The 16,548-nt window shown below is 37.0% G+C and overlaps 3 protein-coding genes across 3 annotated transcripts; 1 reads left to right on the top strand and 2 right to left on the bottom strand.

The window, feature by feature from the left end:
• Positions 1 to 7,433: 7,433 nt before the first annotated feature.
• LOC105263967 (nuclear receptor-binding factor 2) lies at positions 7,434 to 9,952 on the top strand. The gene is made up of 3 exons (XM_011300503.1): positions 7,434 to 7,504; positions 7,729 to 7,988; positions 8,634 to 9,952. The coding sequence occupies exons 1-3, from the start codon at positions 7,481 to 7,483 to the stop codon at positions 9,103 to 9,105; spliced, it is 756 nt and encodes a 251-aa protein (XP_011298805.1). The 5' UTR covers positions 7,434 to 7,480; the 3' UTR covers positions 9,106 to 9,952.
• A 322-nt stretch (positions 9,953 to 10,274) lies between these two features.
• On the bottom strand, positions 10,275 to 13,541 carry LOC105264040 (uncharacterized). The gene is made up of 4 exons (XM_011300615.1): positions 13,043 to 13,541; positions 12,607 to 12,934; positions 10,864 to 11,639; positions 10,275 to 10,738 (listed from the first exon to the last, which is right to left on the bottom strand). The coding sequence occupies exons 1-4, from the start codon at positions 13,530 to 13,532 to the stop codon at positions 10,332 to 10,334; spliced, it is 2,001 nt and encodes a 666-aa protein (XP_011298917.1). The 5' UTR covers positions 13,533 to 13,541; the 3' UTR covers positions 10,275 to 10,331.
• Positions 13,542 to 14,659: 1,118 nt separating this feature from the next.
• LOC105263968 (odorant receptor 47a) lies at positions 14,660 to 16,325 on the bottom strand. Its single transcript, XM_011300504.1, has 3 exons — positions 16,184 to 16,325; positions 15,412 to 16,114; positions 14,660 to 15,253 (listed from the first exon to the last, which is right to left on the bottom strand). Exons 1-3 carry the CDS (start codon positions 16,238 to 16,240, stop codon positions 14,913 to 14,915), a joined length of 1,101 nt encoding a protein of 366 aa, XP_011298806.1. The 5' UTR covers positions 16,241 to 16,325; the 3' UTR covers positions 14,660 to 14,912.
• Positions 16,326 to 16,548: the final 223 nt, after the last annotated feature.

The following is a 16,548-nucleotide window of genomic DNA, read 5'->3' on the forward strand; positions in this document are numbered from 1 at the left end:
GAAAAATGGAGATTGAAGTCCATTCATTACTATTAAATTCCCCATGGAGTCAGAACGTTTAATTAATAATTGAAATCATATTAAAATCACGTCAATTTGATTTTTTCTTTTTCATCAAACTGATAATTAATTCTATTTTTAAATTTTCAATCCAAAATACCCACATTTTTTAAATATCCTATTTTGAAATGTTTACAGAATAAACGACAAATAAACAATTAATAGTTTCGGATTAATTATTTCTTTCTAGATAATCATTTGATCTTGAATGGAAAATTTTACTTCAGTAACTCAGGATTTTGAAAACTGATTTTTTTATGTAGTTTAAAAAATGGAATGAATATAATTATCTCTGGTGAAAATTGTTTACCTTTTTGATAGTGAAGTGGTCGCAATCGGAATACCTTCTCTCCACTCTTAGAATTCAGTGGTCGAATTCCGTGTGAGGCCACTTGTTGCTGGGTTTACAGGTTGCCAACGAATATGTTTTCATTCTGGTGAGGATAAATATTGAGGGGTTTGAAGAAAAAATTCTGGAGAATGTGGTCACTGTTCAGGTAGTTAAAATAAGAGAAATATGTCCACTTGACACCCAGGGAGGTCGATTGGAGTGTCTACTTTGTGAGAAGAATCAGAAGTGGGGAGTTGCTCGAGAGGTGAGGATGAATATCCATCAGGAGCACGGGGACATGATGATACATCCAGTGATTTTTTTAAATCTCCGACAGTACAAATGAGAATTTTTCAGAGCTTGAGGACGCATTTAATATTGAATGCATCGAACAAAAACATTCCAGGGAGATAATTTATTGCTTTTCAAGATGAAGTGATTTTTCAATTATAGTGAGGGAGATGTAGCGGGACAGTCTGTATCAGGGCTTCAGTAATTTTTATTTTATCGTACGATTACGATTTTATCGTGCGTGAAACCAACTTTATTTGTTAATAATTAGTCATTACGATTTTTCCGGTTTTTTCTGTTTACGAAATAAATTTAGTGTCTGTTTGTGGCTGGGATGAGTCTAAAAGTCTTTTTCGCTTCTAGTTTTTCGGATGTCTATTCGTCAGATTTTTAATTACTTCATTTCCTCTGGGATCTTTCATTTTGAGTCCCTAAAGTCATTCCAAGTCAGTCCCAATGCCGTTGCGGGTCAGGCGTTTACACAATTTATTTTCCGAATTTCTCTAACATTATTGAATCGACTTATCTGATGCTGTAAAATCTCAGCACTCATGTGGTCGGCGTTAAATTGTAAGATCTACTCGGATATTAATCATTATATAATTAAGTTTCCAACATTCTTTCGTCACTTCTAAAAGTGGCAAAATTCTCCACGAAACGTGCGCACAAAACATCTTTAACGGTTAATAAATATTGAATGTTCACTTTTAAAGCAATATAATTGCCATCTCACACACAAAAAATTTAAAAACCCCTGCGAGATTACGATTCAAAGTCAATTGAGATTCGATCTCTTGAATTAAGATATTGAAATATAAATTACGATTGCAAACACGTTAATTACGCTTCCGAATCCATAAATTACGATTTGATACTCGCAATTTACGAGTTTTAAGAGGTAATTGACATTTTTAATCTCGTAATTTACCCGATTGGAAGGATCATAAATCCCTCCGAAACCTGTATTTTATGGTTCTCGTAATCTTTTTCTGGGTGTAGGATCCTTGAAAAAAAATTGTACATAGCAACAATCCCAGGGTAATTACACGCCGAAGAAAGCTTCCGATTACACATAGTAATCTTTCCCGAATCCCGTAGTAATCCTTTTCTCCGTAATAAATACTCCATAACAACAAATAAAATTCAAATTCAAATTCAATAAAAAAAAAAATTTTTAAATAACGGATAATTCATGTTTTTTTCTTTAATTTAATTCAATTGATAAATACAATATTTTTTTTCTTATTCTAGACAAATCATTATTTTATTAAAATACTATATTATATTATATAACATATATATTCCAATAAAATAATGATTTGTCTAGAAGAAAAAAAAAAAATGGAATTAACAAATGAAATAAAATAAAAAAAAAAAAAAAAGAAATAACCCGAAAGGTTAAAAATTTTTTTTTTAACTGAAATACTATATTATATTACACAATATATATATTTCAATAAAATATATAAATTATATATATTACATATATTATATAATATAATAATTACAAATCAATAATAATGATAAAAAAATATTATATCATATATATAATGTAATACAAAATTTTAATATTAAAAAAAAAATATTTTTAAACCAAAAGACGTGCATAAAGTTTTTTTCTTTTTTTGTGTGGATATTCGTGGGTAATAAGTGTTCTCCCCGGTGGAGATTTGAGTGATGATTGTTTTTGTTTACGTGTAATCGGGGTTGATGTAGATTTGGTGGTGTTTTTGGTGAGGTTAGGTTGTGGCGTAGGTGTCTGATTCCAACTGGCGGCATGAGTGTATCCTTTGGTGTTCGCGTGGCGCGATTTTGTCTCCTTCTCACCAAGATTCACCGCGGAAAGTGAAGAGAGTGCGGTGGTCGTGGTGATGGCGCGTGGGCGACCGGAAACTATCCCTCCCACATTCGGATGCCCTTAACTCTGCAGGAAGGCAAAGAGACGGGGAACAAGAAAACGAGGAATCGTGAAAAATATGATGAATTAAAATAATAAGGATGGAGTGAAAATCTATTGTTCCACGGAGACCGGATGAATACCCTGCAGATTGCGTTTAATAAATCGTTTAATTAACATATTAACAATAATCTTAAACAATACATATCCGATATTACCTGATATACACATGATATATATTTGCCGTAAAAATTTTATAAATCACATATAATTGTTTACACACATATTTTTCATTTAAGATTAAATGGCCTATTAAAATTATTTAATTTTAAAAGGTTATATTAAAGAATCGGAGGCGCGTAGATTGTCACAAAAAATCGTATAAACAGACGCACTTAACGTGCCCTGTAAATCACTCGATGTCCACCGGTCGTTTGAGGACAAAATATAAAGGTGAGAGTTATTTTTTTTTTTATAAAAAATGAAGACCCGCATCAGCGCGACAGGAGAGAGAGGACGGATGTCTAATAAGAGATACAACCTCGTCATCAGAGTTACGAGACACTTTGTTACCGTTACCAACGAAACGGGGGAATAACGAGTCAATCTTACATTCCTATATCCCGATGTGAATTATAATCAAGTTTCATCATCTAACTATCCCCTCGTTTGGCTGCTCGCGAGATAAAGAAAATTAGTGTCAACACTTGAAATCCTAAATTTAATACACGAAATAGTTAATTTGGAGATGATTTTTTAAAAATATATTCGGGGCGCAACCGATGGGAGTATTAATAATTTGTAGCAGTCATGATGGATCGGTGAATGGGATCGAACGAACAACTAATCAAAATCGAAACTCGTTGCATATCGGGGTATACCGTATAACTCAGATAAATATTGTAATAACCGCGGGAGATAATCATGGGTTGAATTAATAAATGGGGCGGTTTTATTGATTGGTCAGCCGGAGATGCAACTCGAAAGATCATTAAAATGAAAAAAAAATATCGTGGAAGGTGAAATAGATCACTTTTCGAATTATGAAGTCATTACTCATTTTTAAATAGCATCTAGAAATGATCCATTACGTCAGACCTAGGATAGAAAAATTTTCTTCCGGAATTGAGGAAAGGATAACCTGTTTTCCATCGAGGCTTTTTAAACTCTGGTGAAAACGTGTTGATTTCGCCCAGTTTGCAAGATATTATTTTTCCTACTGGTAATTTGAATTTTACCTGAAAGATAGCAAAATAAGATATTGACTCCGAGATTTTTAATCGAGGAATTGAGTAATGAAATTGCATTGGACATTTTTTTTTCATGCGGACAGAAAATTATATCAAAGTCATACGTGGATATCGATTTTTTACATCTTTTGAATTTTAAAGATTTTTCGCGCCACGCCCCTGGAAAAATTCGTCCAATAATTAGCGATCTCCATTGTTTTCCGCGATGATTCCCAAATTTTCCCCACCTTTTTAATTATTCATAAAACCAAGTTAACCTAATTTTTTAATACAGGAAATTATTCCTATTAATTTTCCACTACTCCTAATTAATTTAAAAAATCCACCACCCGCAGGCTATCAGTAATATAATTATTATAATAATGTTTTTCGTTAAATTCCAAAAAATAAATGAAATGTATTACATATTATAAAAAATAAAATACAAATAATAAAATAGGAATGACATAATAAATCTAATGCAATTTAGTAATCTCAAAAGATAGAAGAATGAAAATTTCAGATATAAATAATAATGACCGAATGGTACATTGATTGCTATTTTGTGTCCAGTGAACCAACTCATTGGATCGTGTCGATTGCGCCAGGATATAACCCAAGGTGTACACTTGACGCCTGTATCAACCATTTTCACAACACCGAGAGTTGGCGCTGACTAGGTTGTGAAGCGTGGGCGACCGGAAACCGTACCTCCCTGCCGTCTTTGGAAGCTCCTAGCCATTAAACAAGGATTGAGAAAGTAAGAGAATAAAAAATGAGAGAACAAAGAAAAAAAAAGCCACCACACGGATCTGCTACTTTGTATACATTCGCCTTTCTCGTGATTTCATTGAGAAACCCATCTCGGATGAAGACCTGGGAGTCCATGGTCCGACGATTGCAGCTTAGGGTCGGGAAAAACGGACAATAAACCATTGACGAGAGATTCCCTGAGTGAAATGTCACATTACCGTGAAAATGGTGAGAATGAAAAGCCGTTGGGATTGAGGGGTACGATGACCTCCAGGTCCTAGGAGTGAAAGAGATCTTTTTCTTGGCTTCGACGGTGAGAATATTCCACCCACTTCTTGGAGAGTGCACCACCTACGCCTCGTGGATATTTTAATGTCTACGTAAAACAACGGTAAACAAGTATCCGAGGGAGTCGTATCAACGAATTTGAGAAAAATCGGTTAATCGAGGGGAGGCGGTCAGCTTCTTGGAAAGTTCCTGCAGGAGTTGACCGATTTCTGATATCCAACTCTGGAAAGCCAGTGAAATGTCAAGGTAGTTAAAAAAATGGAAATTTAAATAGGTCTCCAATTTCAAAATCTCGAGAATTTCACGGGAAGTTGACCAGAAATTTGACGGGATTTTCCGAAATTTTCCCGAATTTATTCCGATGGTAATTCCGATTTCCAATGAATTCCTCTTCATTTATTCAATCGAAAATTTCTTGAATAATCATTTGTATACAAGAATAAGATATTGAACTGTCATGCAATCCCAAAAAGGATTTCCAACGGAAAACATCGACTTCCAATTGGAGTGATGAAGGTAAGAGTACAAATGGAAATGTCATGGACCGGAAGGCTAGATCTGAGACATCGAAAATAATAAATTTTGGAAGGGCGAAAGCAGATTTCTTGATCTATAGAAAGGTGATGACCTCGATCCTACATGGCGCACGCCATTCTCGTCTCTCACCCGTTGAGAAGTATCACCAGCCAGTCCACCTCCTTCTGCTCGCCTGTTCCAAACGAACGCCCGACTCCACAGCCCACGCTTTGCCCTTCTGTCAATTATATTTACTATTTCATTCATACCCACCGGTTGGGACCAACACCGTGCCCATTCACGAGAAGTTGCTGTGGAACGCGCACCAACATCACTGGACAGAGACAAAGTCTGAGAGACATAAGTAAGTAGGAGGAAATGAGCTAAGCAAAAAGGATAAAAACCAATACATGCTAATACGTCTGGTTCAGTTATGGATAAGAAAGGAATCGGTGGAGTTTAATATTATGGTCTCCATCAGAATTACCAATCAAATGCTTCATGATGAACGTCACGTGGAACATTCTAATCCATTTCAGGAGTTACCGATTACGTTAGTGATCATTTCTGAATATGGGATCAAGCATGATTCTTCATAAATAAAGTGTGTAACACGTCGAAACGAAACGATTTTTCTAACCATTCGTCTGTAATCGTTATGCAGAAGGGCACGTGGGAATTATTGACTGAAAATTGATTCAGCTCCTTCGAAGGAGAGAAAAATTATGGGACGAACGATCAAAGGTGTTATGCCCCGATTTTGGTCAATTGTGTTATTGTTGAATATGTGGACATACGGCATTGTTAATGTGACACTTGCGGGAGTAACTGAATTATAAACAATTATGGATTGTATAAGAAGCAGGACGCATTATTCGTAATCATCGTAATCAGTCAGATTATATGGTTGGAGTAATAAAATGTCATATGGAGATACCAATAGCCTATTGGTAGGATTTATCCCTTCGAGCCTAGAATCTACAATAATTATAATTACCGGTTACAACACTTTGGTGCTCCTGAATTCTCAAAATTCGGAGATCATAATCTCAAATCCACGAGCGTCGCGTCTGGAATTATCTGAGAAATCCCCCGTCTCGATAAAATCCGGATTTCTCACCGGGAAATGATTACAGCATTTAATGAAGTCATTAACGCCTGCTCGATGCGATCTGAAAGTTGTATCATGAAGATGTAATGGATTATTAATTCAATTAGACGGCTTTTAGCCGTTCATCATACCTGCTATGTCATCAAAAAAATCAACCGATGAAAAATGAAAAAATTGTTGCACGCAAGTGCCGCGATGTTTTCATGGCAGTGACACCTCAAGGGGATTCCCCCAACTTTCAGAATTTTCACATGGTAAAGTCCTTTGTTTTGAAGGGTCGTAGCAAAGAGAATTGACTGAAGTAGAGGTTCAGTTCTGGGGGTTTGAGTGACCGCAGTGGCATCGTAGTACTGCACCCCAAGAGAGGGAGGGCGCCACACGCAATGGGGGTGTCGTCCCATCATGAAAATCGAGGAGGTATTCACTGAAACTTGAAAATTCGAAATTTTTGAAAAAGTATCAGGAGAGCATGACAATTGAGGAAGTATTCACTGAAATGTGAAAATTCGAAATTTTTATAAAAGTATCAAGAGAGCATGGAAATCGAGGAGGTATTCACTAAAATTGAAAAATTCGAAATTTTCAAAAAAGTATCAGGGGAGCATGAAGATCGAGGAGGTATTCACTGAAATTTGAAAATTCGAAATTTTTGAAAAAGTATCACGAGAATATGAGAATTGAGGAGGTATTCACTGAAATTTGAAAATTCGAAATTTTTGAAAAAGTATCAGGGGAACATGGAAATCGAGGAAGTAGTCACTGAAATTTGAAATTTCCGAGTTGGAAATTAGTTACCGAGTCGGCTGACGGGCAGACATCCCCATTGCGTGTGGCGCCCTCCCTCTCTTGGGGTGCAATACTCCGATGCCGCTGGGGTCACTCCGACCCCCCGAACTGAGCCTCTACTTTAGTCAATCCTCTTTAGGTCGTAGTGATGCTACTCCGCCATTACGGCGGCGCGCGCATTTTGTTGTTTGTTTCTTTCATCGAACAGCTGATCGGACATGGAGAATTCTATCTTGAACCTCGTAAGTGTTTTTCCACCATCATTTGTCGATTTCATCATTTTCGAATAATCATCCTCCGTAATTCCTGAAGAAAAAAAAATTGGTGTGAGCCAGTCGCCATTTTTGGCATCTTTCATTGTTGATTATTCGGATAAATGACGAATGTAGTAAACCATATTGAATGATCTTCGTCACCTGATATTACGTGGATATAATTAAAGGGGAGATTATGATTCATTTTTCAGGCTCATGAGAAGCAGAGAAGAGCAGATGTCCTTCTGCGCTCAAGACGCTTCGAGGAAGCCGCAGACTGTCATGAAAAAGTAGCTGAACTTCTCGCCGAGACTCACGCACAAATCAGCGCCAGCTTTGTTGACGTGAGACCATTGGAGATATCCAATCATCAAGATAATAATTTAGCCACGTCGTCCATTCGCTCTACAGCTGCCCTAGAGTCACTTGTGCTTCAGCGAGATTATCATAAAAGGCAAGCGGCTGTTGTCAGGTAAGATTGATTGCAAAGAATATCAAAAGAAAATATCAAATTGCGGTAGAAGGCCAATGCAATTGGCCAGGAGGGAAATATAATTTATGACGCCATTAAAAAATTTCGAAATTGTTGAAATTCAGGATTAAGACGAATGGTTATAAAAAAATAATGAGAAAAAAAGAGGAAAAATTGTTGAAGGGTGTTAAAGAGCGATATTAATTAAAAGGGATCCAAATAAAAATAAAAAATACGCAGGCTACCATTGCTCTTCAGTAGATTGAGTGGCAACTAGACGCAATGGTAAACTGCATATTTTCAATTATTTTGGTGCAGCATTTGACCCTTCGTGACCTTTCGTGACTGAAGAAAAAATGCCGCTATCAACACCGAAACCCCGTGAAATTAATTTTTCTTCAATAGAAATTTTATAGAAACTCCAGAGACTTCTAGAATCCCAATAAAATTGAAAATACAAGTTTTTTTTATTGTATTTTATCATATATCCTATCCATCTACATAACCCAGTCCTATGTACCGAAAAAATTGGCGGGAAAAATTTGCACCGCGAGAGGCGGTAGGAGTACATTCTCCGGGTCCTTAACGAAGTTGTCTTAACAATTAGAGTTGAATTTAATGGATATTAAAAAATTGCAATTGTAGAATGAAGCAAGCACAATACGAGGAATACAAAAAGACATTGGAGAGTCAACAACAACATCTCAAGCAGACCTCTAAAAACCCGGCGAAGGGAACCGCCGAGACCGCGATTTCCGAAAAATACGAGGGGTCATTGCGACAGGCCATCTACAGGACAATCGAAGAACAGGATAGTCTGATTTGTCTGATATCGTTGCCTGAAAATGATCAACCGTTTAAGCATCCTGAAGATACAAATACTGTTATCGAAGAGCTACGTACCGCCAATTCGCAATTACGATCGCTCGTTGAGAGTCTGCTCGGTCAACTCGAGGCCAAAGAGTTGGAGGTCCTCCAGCTAACCCAGAGACTTCAGAATAGATCCGTTGATTCTAATGAAGAAATTGGTCCCGGTGAGGGACATTCCCTCCGACTAACTTCACTTCCTCCATTAGCGCCCCTTGAAATGCCGCTATTCGATTTCACCTCTCCTTAAAACTGATCAGCAGTAATTAAACAAATTATTAGAGAAAATATCGCGGCCCTTCTGTAAGAAAATCGTGTCAACACTTTTTGGTATTCGATGTTTTTGCAGCTTCACCGAAATTGCGAAAAGATTCTTGGAAGCGTCGGATTGACACTCTCATATTCGAATTTAGTGCAAATCGGTGTGTAATCTGTTGACAAAAAAGTTTGTGCGATCTTTTGGCAGAAAAGGAGACGATGTATTTATGGAGTTGGGATGAAAAACAATTGTTTCTGATTCTTCTACCAAACGCAGCAATTTTTGATGGAATAATGTGTACAGATTAAGTTAAAAATTGCTTGATTGTCTTGAAAGTAATGGTTAACTGACGAATTTCATGGCGAGCAGTTCAAATAAAGAGTGTGACAATACGTGGAGTGCGCGATGATAATACAATTTTTTATGGACATATCGATTTCGAATTATTTTTGTATGTGCTACGATATCCATATGAATTATAATAACAAATATTTATTTGAGGGTGATATAGATTTTTTGATTGACAAAACCCAGAGTAGCCAATACTGCCATTTCTACGTTGTACATAAATGAGTTTCAATTGTATAATAATTCCGATAATTGTCTTTATTGTCTTGAGAGGTTTCTCTGAAGATGGTTTGATAAACGTAATGCAGTAAAACCTGATTGTCCATCTGTTTATTGTTGATTTTTCTACTGATTCCGTTGATGTTCAAAATTCGTGTGAGAATGCAATCGATATCCAGGGGTTTTAATAAACAACATGATCCCCAAACATTGAGTTCGATTTTTACATTCAAAATTTTCAGTACCAAGTAGCTGTGGTGTGAGAAGAAAATGACGTGAGGATAATTCATATTTACTGGAGTTTGCTGACTGAGTCGATAGAAATTCAAATGCCGAAGTCGAACAGCGGTCGGAGCAAAGAAACATTAAATGATTTGACAGGGGTAAATTTTTAAGGAAAAATCGAAAAGGTAAGTAATCTCTTGCATTTATTCGTCTCGAATGATATTGGAATGTTGACAGGTGTCAATTAATCAGATATGAAACAAAAATAACCGGTCATCATCGGTCGTCATGTGACCGATGATAATGAACGATGAAGTACGATTCGACTACAAATGGCATGTTATTCCAGTTGATACCACCCTGACCTTGACTTGGGTCCAAAATCAATACAAACTCTGACATGAAGTAGACAACAAAATCATTTACTAATCGAACATTGCTAAAAGAACAGAGAAGTACGATCCAACGGCTTTGACAATATTCTTGAAGCTCTCAAGATTCATAACGCAAATTTTTCCTGCTGTCAGCGTAAATGTCTTGTAACTCCGCATCATCACGAGTACAAACTCTTTGGTGATCTTACATGGCAAGTCACACCATTGACAGTTGTAAATAGCTGATCCCAGATTTTCAAATCCTGAAGACAGCCGTTCCCCGGCGTAACTGTACAGAAACAATTGCAAATGCAGAATCTGAAGCATGATGATGCTGTTGATGATGACAACGGTGTTTCCCATCCTGAGGTTGACGACCATTTGCAGAGCTAATATTACAATTAATTGTTTAATAACAACTGAATCATTGTCTGAAATGCAGATATTCAATAGACAATTTTAAAACAATTGGAGAAGTTTGAACATTGTCTTCTGGAGAACTTTCCAATTCCGTTGCTACCACCCGATAATCAAATAGGCAGAATATCGATTACAGGGAATATTGACAAAGTATTATATTTACCAATCAGGCAAATCTCATAAGTAAGCGCAGACAATTCCACCAGAATGATGACGTTGAAGGTGGCCTCCAAATTCTGAGCAAGTTCCAACAAATGATTCTGCCGCTTCACGAGGGAGACGAACTGACCATGACGATCAGTGTCCTCACCATTCTTCCCAAATACTTCCATGTCATCAGTCAGCTTTTGAACCTGTCCACTCAAGTGCATTGTGAGACCAAAAAAAAAGCAATTGCATCCAATATTTCCGGTGCAGGTCGTCAGCAATTGAATGCTTTGGGTGATATATAGAACAGTGTAAAAACCCGAAGACATTTCTCCAAATAGACAGACAGTACCTAGTGGCAAGTAGTTGATGACTGGATCGGTGGAATTGGACGTATTGACAGCAGCACTCACAGCAAAACCGCCCAAGATGATGGGTACCGTCGTGATGTAGGAAGCAATCATCTGAAAGAGACAAATCGTTCTTCCCAATTTGGCACAGCTGAGCATTTCGTTCTCTTCAGATGCTGTTTGCGTGTTTGACCAATCATCCATTGCAGACAATATAACGTCGAGCATTTTGGAATTATTGGTCCGGATGATGATCACTTTGACAATTGTCATCAAAGCACATGAGAAGAGAGAGATGTTCTGGATTCTATCGCTGACTGCAGCACAGTCGAGATGCATTTCACCAGCTATGCTGATCATCATGGTGAGCTGGAAGATTTCACCAGTGAGAACATCGGAATGACATATCAAAGATTCATAATCGTTACCTGAAGGATGCAGACTATCAAGACTTGACATTTTGGAATTAAACTGTGACAGGAGAGTGGCCAAATTCCAAGGGCCTGAGTAATGAGGCGATAGAGTCCGAAAGCGTAAGCACTTTTCGGATTCCAAAGAGCTCTGGATCGAATTGTTGTCTCCATAACGGCTGAAGAAGCAATGCGGTTCGATCGTGGATATTTTTTTTCTACTGTTCATGCATTGTTTATTATTCATAACCATTTGTAGAAAAAAATTCTCTTCCAGGTATTCGCTGTCGACAATATCCTCAACAGATACTCGCACTCTCTTCAAACAACTTCATTATTCATAGAAAGGGTTGGACAAAAAAATGATGATATTTGTGCGTGGGTGGAAAATGGAAAAACTTTGTTGTGAGCTAATGGTTTATTCAGGATTGCGTGACGCGCGGTCAGCATGAGCTGGTCAAGAGACGTGGACCTGGGGGTCTGGAAAAAACTGGGTTGCAGAGGTGCGTCAGTAAGTTTCCACATTCATTGGAGGTTCTAAGCCTTCATTTGGAAGCGTCAGTTCGATGTACTCATCTTTCCATTAGACGGGAGTGAATATTCATTGTTCCAAGTTAGTGGTACAATGTGAAAATCAACGAGACAAACGTGATGTGTTATCCAGACGAGACTATTTTATAAATTGGTGAATGAATATCTGAATCTTTACCTGAATCAGCTACAGTGATATCGGAAAATCATTTGACAATTATATTATTCGTAAGAATAACACAACAAAAGTATCAACTCATGCTTAAATCACTCGGACAAAAAGCACAGAAAATATAAGAAACCTCAGAGTTCTCAAAATAACTTTGCAAAGAAGCCACGGTTGACATTGAAAGACACACCCTTCGAATTGGTTATAGTTTATTAACATAAGCGTGATTTTGCCAAATTTGACGAACCGTTTGACAGGTGCGGATTGGTCAAGACCATCCTAGTCATCATTCGTCAAACATCGCTTGCATGACCGAAAAATACGATCCCAATGTCTTAATGATACTCTTGTAACTCTCGAGATTCATGGGAATAATTCTTCCAGCTGTCAAGTGAAAGCGCTTGCCACATCGTGTCATGATGAACAGGAAATCTCGACTTGCTTTTGGTGACAGGTGATACCAAGAACACTGGTACAAAGATCTTTGTAAAGAGCTGATGCTGGAGGACAAGCACTCGCCCGCATAATTGTATATCGCTAATTGCATCAGAAAGATACAGACGTAGATGGAATAACTCATCGCTGTTGCTGGATCACTCCAACGAATGCTCAACAACACCTGAACACCTGTCGAGAAAATTGACCATGGGTACTTCCATGATATATTCACTCAATCCTTCCATTAACGCAAGGTAAATAAATCAGTAATTATTTTAATTGAGTAATTGCACATACCTGCACTGGAAATTTGATAGACACTTGCCAGAACTTGAAGTGCAATTACAAAACTGAAGATCTCTTCCAGATGAGCAGCCATTTGTATCAGATGAGTGTGTTGTCTGATCATAACTCTTAGAGTCTGTTGATTCTTCAATTCATCACTCTGCGGTTCAAATCTTTCTAGATCATTCGCAAAACGTCGGATTTGACTCACTAGATTCATTCCTATCCCAAAGAAATAGCAGTCGCACCCAAGGTTGGCCATGACCAGTGCAATTATTTGAAGAACTTGCAGCGCATAAATTTCAATATAAAAATCCAAGATGTCTTTATAAAAGCATCGAGTTGGCAAGGGTATGGCCCTGAAGATCTCAGTCAGATTGCTTTCTCGATTGAACTCTTCCGAATTTCCCAGTCCACAAAGTAAAAGCGGTAGATCAGAAATAAAAGCTGATACTAATTGACAAATCAACATCTTCCGACTAATTCCTGTCGTGCTGTCCATTATTTTAAAGTCTTCATCATTTTTTACTGATGACCAATCTTCAGAGAATGATGTTGTGATCATGAGCATTTCCTTTTTTTTCAGCTGGATGCTCAGAATTTTCGCTACTGACAAGATTATGCAGATCGTAAATGACAATGGCACTAATGCATTTTTTATTTCTCCACATTTTGGATTGAATTCGTACAGTATAGTCACTGCCGCGGTACCCTACAAATAATTCATCAGAAAATCTCCATTTGCTTTTCAAACGTGAAAGAAAGTTCAGTAGAAGAATATTATATAATTGATAAAAAAAATGTCAATTCCTTCTAATTTATTTCAATGAAAAGAAATTAAACAGAAAATTGACAGAATTTATTAATTTTATTAATATTTTGATTGATTTAATTAATTCTATCATTAATTTTATAGAATAATCTGAAACCTTTTGATTTTTCTCAAGATATTTCCATTCATTTCTTCCGTAGAATATTTTCTACTGAACATTTATCTCGATATAAAATTCAGAGTAATTACGATTGATGACGTCCTACCAGTAAAATATATATCACTGTCACTTGAAATTTTGGAATAAAATTGTGACACGTCATGCACCAAATCCCTAGACATTGAGCGATTATTTTATATGGCCGTATAGCAGAGGCGACTCTCTCATCGTTTATCAATTTTTTTCTTTCTTTTTCCATCGTTTCAGGAGGCACTGAACCCTTTCCCCTGTCCACGTTTATTTTTATTGCGCAACTTTTTTCTTATTCATGAAAATAGTTCAGAACTTTTGTCACTCAAATGTCTCTGTACTGAATGGCTAATATTGAGTGGTTTTATTTGAGAAATATTTTTCCCCTCGTGCTCTCTTATGTGCATATTTAAGGTACAAAAGTTTCCACGAAGAGACATTGTTGTTTAGTTTGCACTGACAATAGTTGTTTGTTATTTCGATACGTCCAATACGTGATGGGACACGTATTGGGCGTGTATTTTTTTTTTAACAATTTTTTGTGCTTGATGCATCCACGGAATTAAATTATTGTTTCCCGAGTGTTAACATTGTTTATTCATTACCATTAATTAAATTAATGAGAGAGGATGGGCTAGGAATTTTTACTGTAACATTTTGTCGAAGCCGAAAAAATTTTTGTGAGAAGATTTCGATTTTGTTTTAGAATTCCAAATACTTTTATTGAAAAAGTTATTGTTATACTTCACATTTGGTTAATTATGTTATCGTTGAGTGTGTGAACATACGTCTTTGTGGGCGTAACTGGTCTGTACTAGATTATGTCTAGCCGCAAATCATTGTAATCAGTCAGATGACACATTAATTATAATCATAATAAATTACTTAATCAAAAAAATATGAAATTCATCTATTGATTATTATTCATCGAACATGGCCCGTATGACCGAGAAGTACGAGCCCAAAGTCTTGATTATGCTCTTGTAACTTTCGAGATTCATGTTGATGACTTTTCCAGCTGTTAAATGAAAGGGTTTGCCGCAGCGTGCTATTATGAATACGAAATCCTTGTTGGAATTCGGTGTCATCTGATACCAAGGACAACAGTACAGACAAGTTTGCAAGTAGCTGATGCTGGATGACAAACATTCCCCAGCATAGCTGTATATCGATAGCTGGACGAGAAAGATACTGATGAAGATGGTGAAAGTTATCGCTGTGGCTCCGTCTTTGATGCGGATGCTGAGTAATATTTGGAGGCCTGTAACATTGTGACAATTGCAAGTCATGTCGATAAATGTTGATGGATTTCAGGCATAAGAAAAGGAACCGATAAGCGTCATGCACTCATTTGGAAATTATACTGAAACTCAATGAAAACTTTCTCAGTCTTTCATGCCCTTTGGTTATTATACGTACCAGCCATACAAATTTGATAGACATTCGCCATCACTTGAAATGCAATAATAGCACTAAAAATCCTCTCTAAATGATCAGCCATCCTGATAAGATGAGTATGTCTTCTGATCACAAGTCTCAGAATTTGTCGATTCTGCTGTTCGCATTCCAGCGAGTCAAACTTCTCAATATCACTCGCAAAACTCTGGATTTGACCCACTAGTAGCATTGTTATCCCAAAGAAATAACAATCACTTCCTACATTCCCCAGAATAGTCACCGTAATTTGTACAATTTGCAGTAAATAAATTTCAACATAAAAGTCAGCAAACAGATTTCCGTAGAAGCAAGGGTTTGCCAGAGGAATAGCTCTGACGACGTCCGTCATATTTGTCTCAGGATTAAAAGCCTCACCATTTCCTAACCAGCAGAAAAACATGGGAATGGTAGAAACGGCAGCGAATCCCAGTTGAAAGTAACAAATCCTTCGACCAATTTGGGACGCTTCATCGATGATGACCAGGTCATCATTAAACGCTCTTGATGTCCAGTCTTCCAGGATTGATGTGATAATTCTAAGCATGCTTTCACTATTCATACGAATGCTCAGAACTTTTATTACAGATAGACTTGCTGACATTCCCACCGAAACCGGTGTAAACGTATCTATAAGCACTCCACACTTTGGATTCAATTCGTAGAATAAACTCAATGCATTCATCACCTGATAAAATTCCAACAAAAAAAAGACAGCTGTACCATTTGCAAATAATCATGAGTAATGAGATCCTACCAATAAAATACATATAATCATCAATTGAATCTTTGAAATAGCATTGTGACACGTCATGCACCAAATTCCTAGACTTTGTGCTATCAATTTGTACGGCCTGATAGCATATGATGCGGTTTCATTGTACTTCAGTTTCTTTTCCTTGTTCATTGTTCTAGAAGGCACTGAACCCTTCTCCCATGGTCATTGTTATTTTTATTGTGCCAGTATCTTAATTATTTATAACAATAGTTCTTAACTTTCCTCACAGCCCAGAAGGAACATCTGCAGTGAATATTTAACGTGTGAGTTCTGTTATTTGGAAAATGGTTTCCCTCTTGCGTTCTCTATTATGCGCATATTCGATGTTGAGTCGTTGAAAATTC

This window comes from Fopius arisanus, unplaced genomic scaffold, assembly GCF_000806365.1.
Source record: "Fopius arisanus strain USDA-PBARC FA_bdor unplaced genomic scaffold, ASM80636v1 scaffold00018, whole genome shotgun sequence".
Lineage (NCBI taxonomy): Eukaryota > Metazoa > Arthropoda > Insecta > Hymenoptera > Braconidae > Fopius > Fopius arisanus.

Excerpts from the sequence above, each read along its gene's own strand:
- LOC105263967 (XM_011300503.1), top strand. The coding sequence starts at position 7,481 with ATGGAGAATTCTATCTTGAACCTC. Across the intron at positions 7,505-7,728 it reads AGAATTCTATCTTGAACCTC|GCTCATGAGAAGCAGAGAAG; the intron begins GTAAGTGTTTTT and ends TTCATTTTTCAG. Across the intron at positions 7,989-8,633 it reads AGGCAAGCGGCTGTTGTCAG|AATGAAGCAAGCACAATACG; the intron begins GTAAGATTGATT and ends TTGCAATTGTAG.
- LOC105264040 (XM_011300615.1), bottom strand. The coding sequence starts at position 13,532 with ATGGACAGCACGACAGGAATTAGTCGGAAGATGTTGATTTGTCAATTA. Across the intron at positions 12,935-13,042 it reads CTATCAAATTTCCAGTGCAG|GTGTTCAGGTGTTGTTGAGC; the intron begins GTATGTGCAATT and ends TTTTCTCGACAG. Across the intron at positions 10,739-10,863 it reads TTATGAGATTTGCCTGATTG|ATTGTCTATTGAATATCTGC; the intron begins GTAAATATAATA and ends AATTGTTTTAAA.
- LOC105263968 (XM_011300504.1), bottom strand. The coding sequence starts at position 16,240 with ATGACGTGTCACAATGCTATTTCAAAGATTCAATTGATGATTATATGT. Across the intron at positions 16,115-16,183 it reads TGATTATATGTATTTTATTG|GTGATGAATGCATTGAGTTT; the intron begins GTAGGATCTCAT and ends GAATTTTATCAG. Across the intron at positions 15,254-15,411 it reads CTATCAAATTTGTATGGCTG|GCCTCCAAATATTACTCAGC; the intron begins GTACGTATAATA and ends ACAATGTTACAG.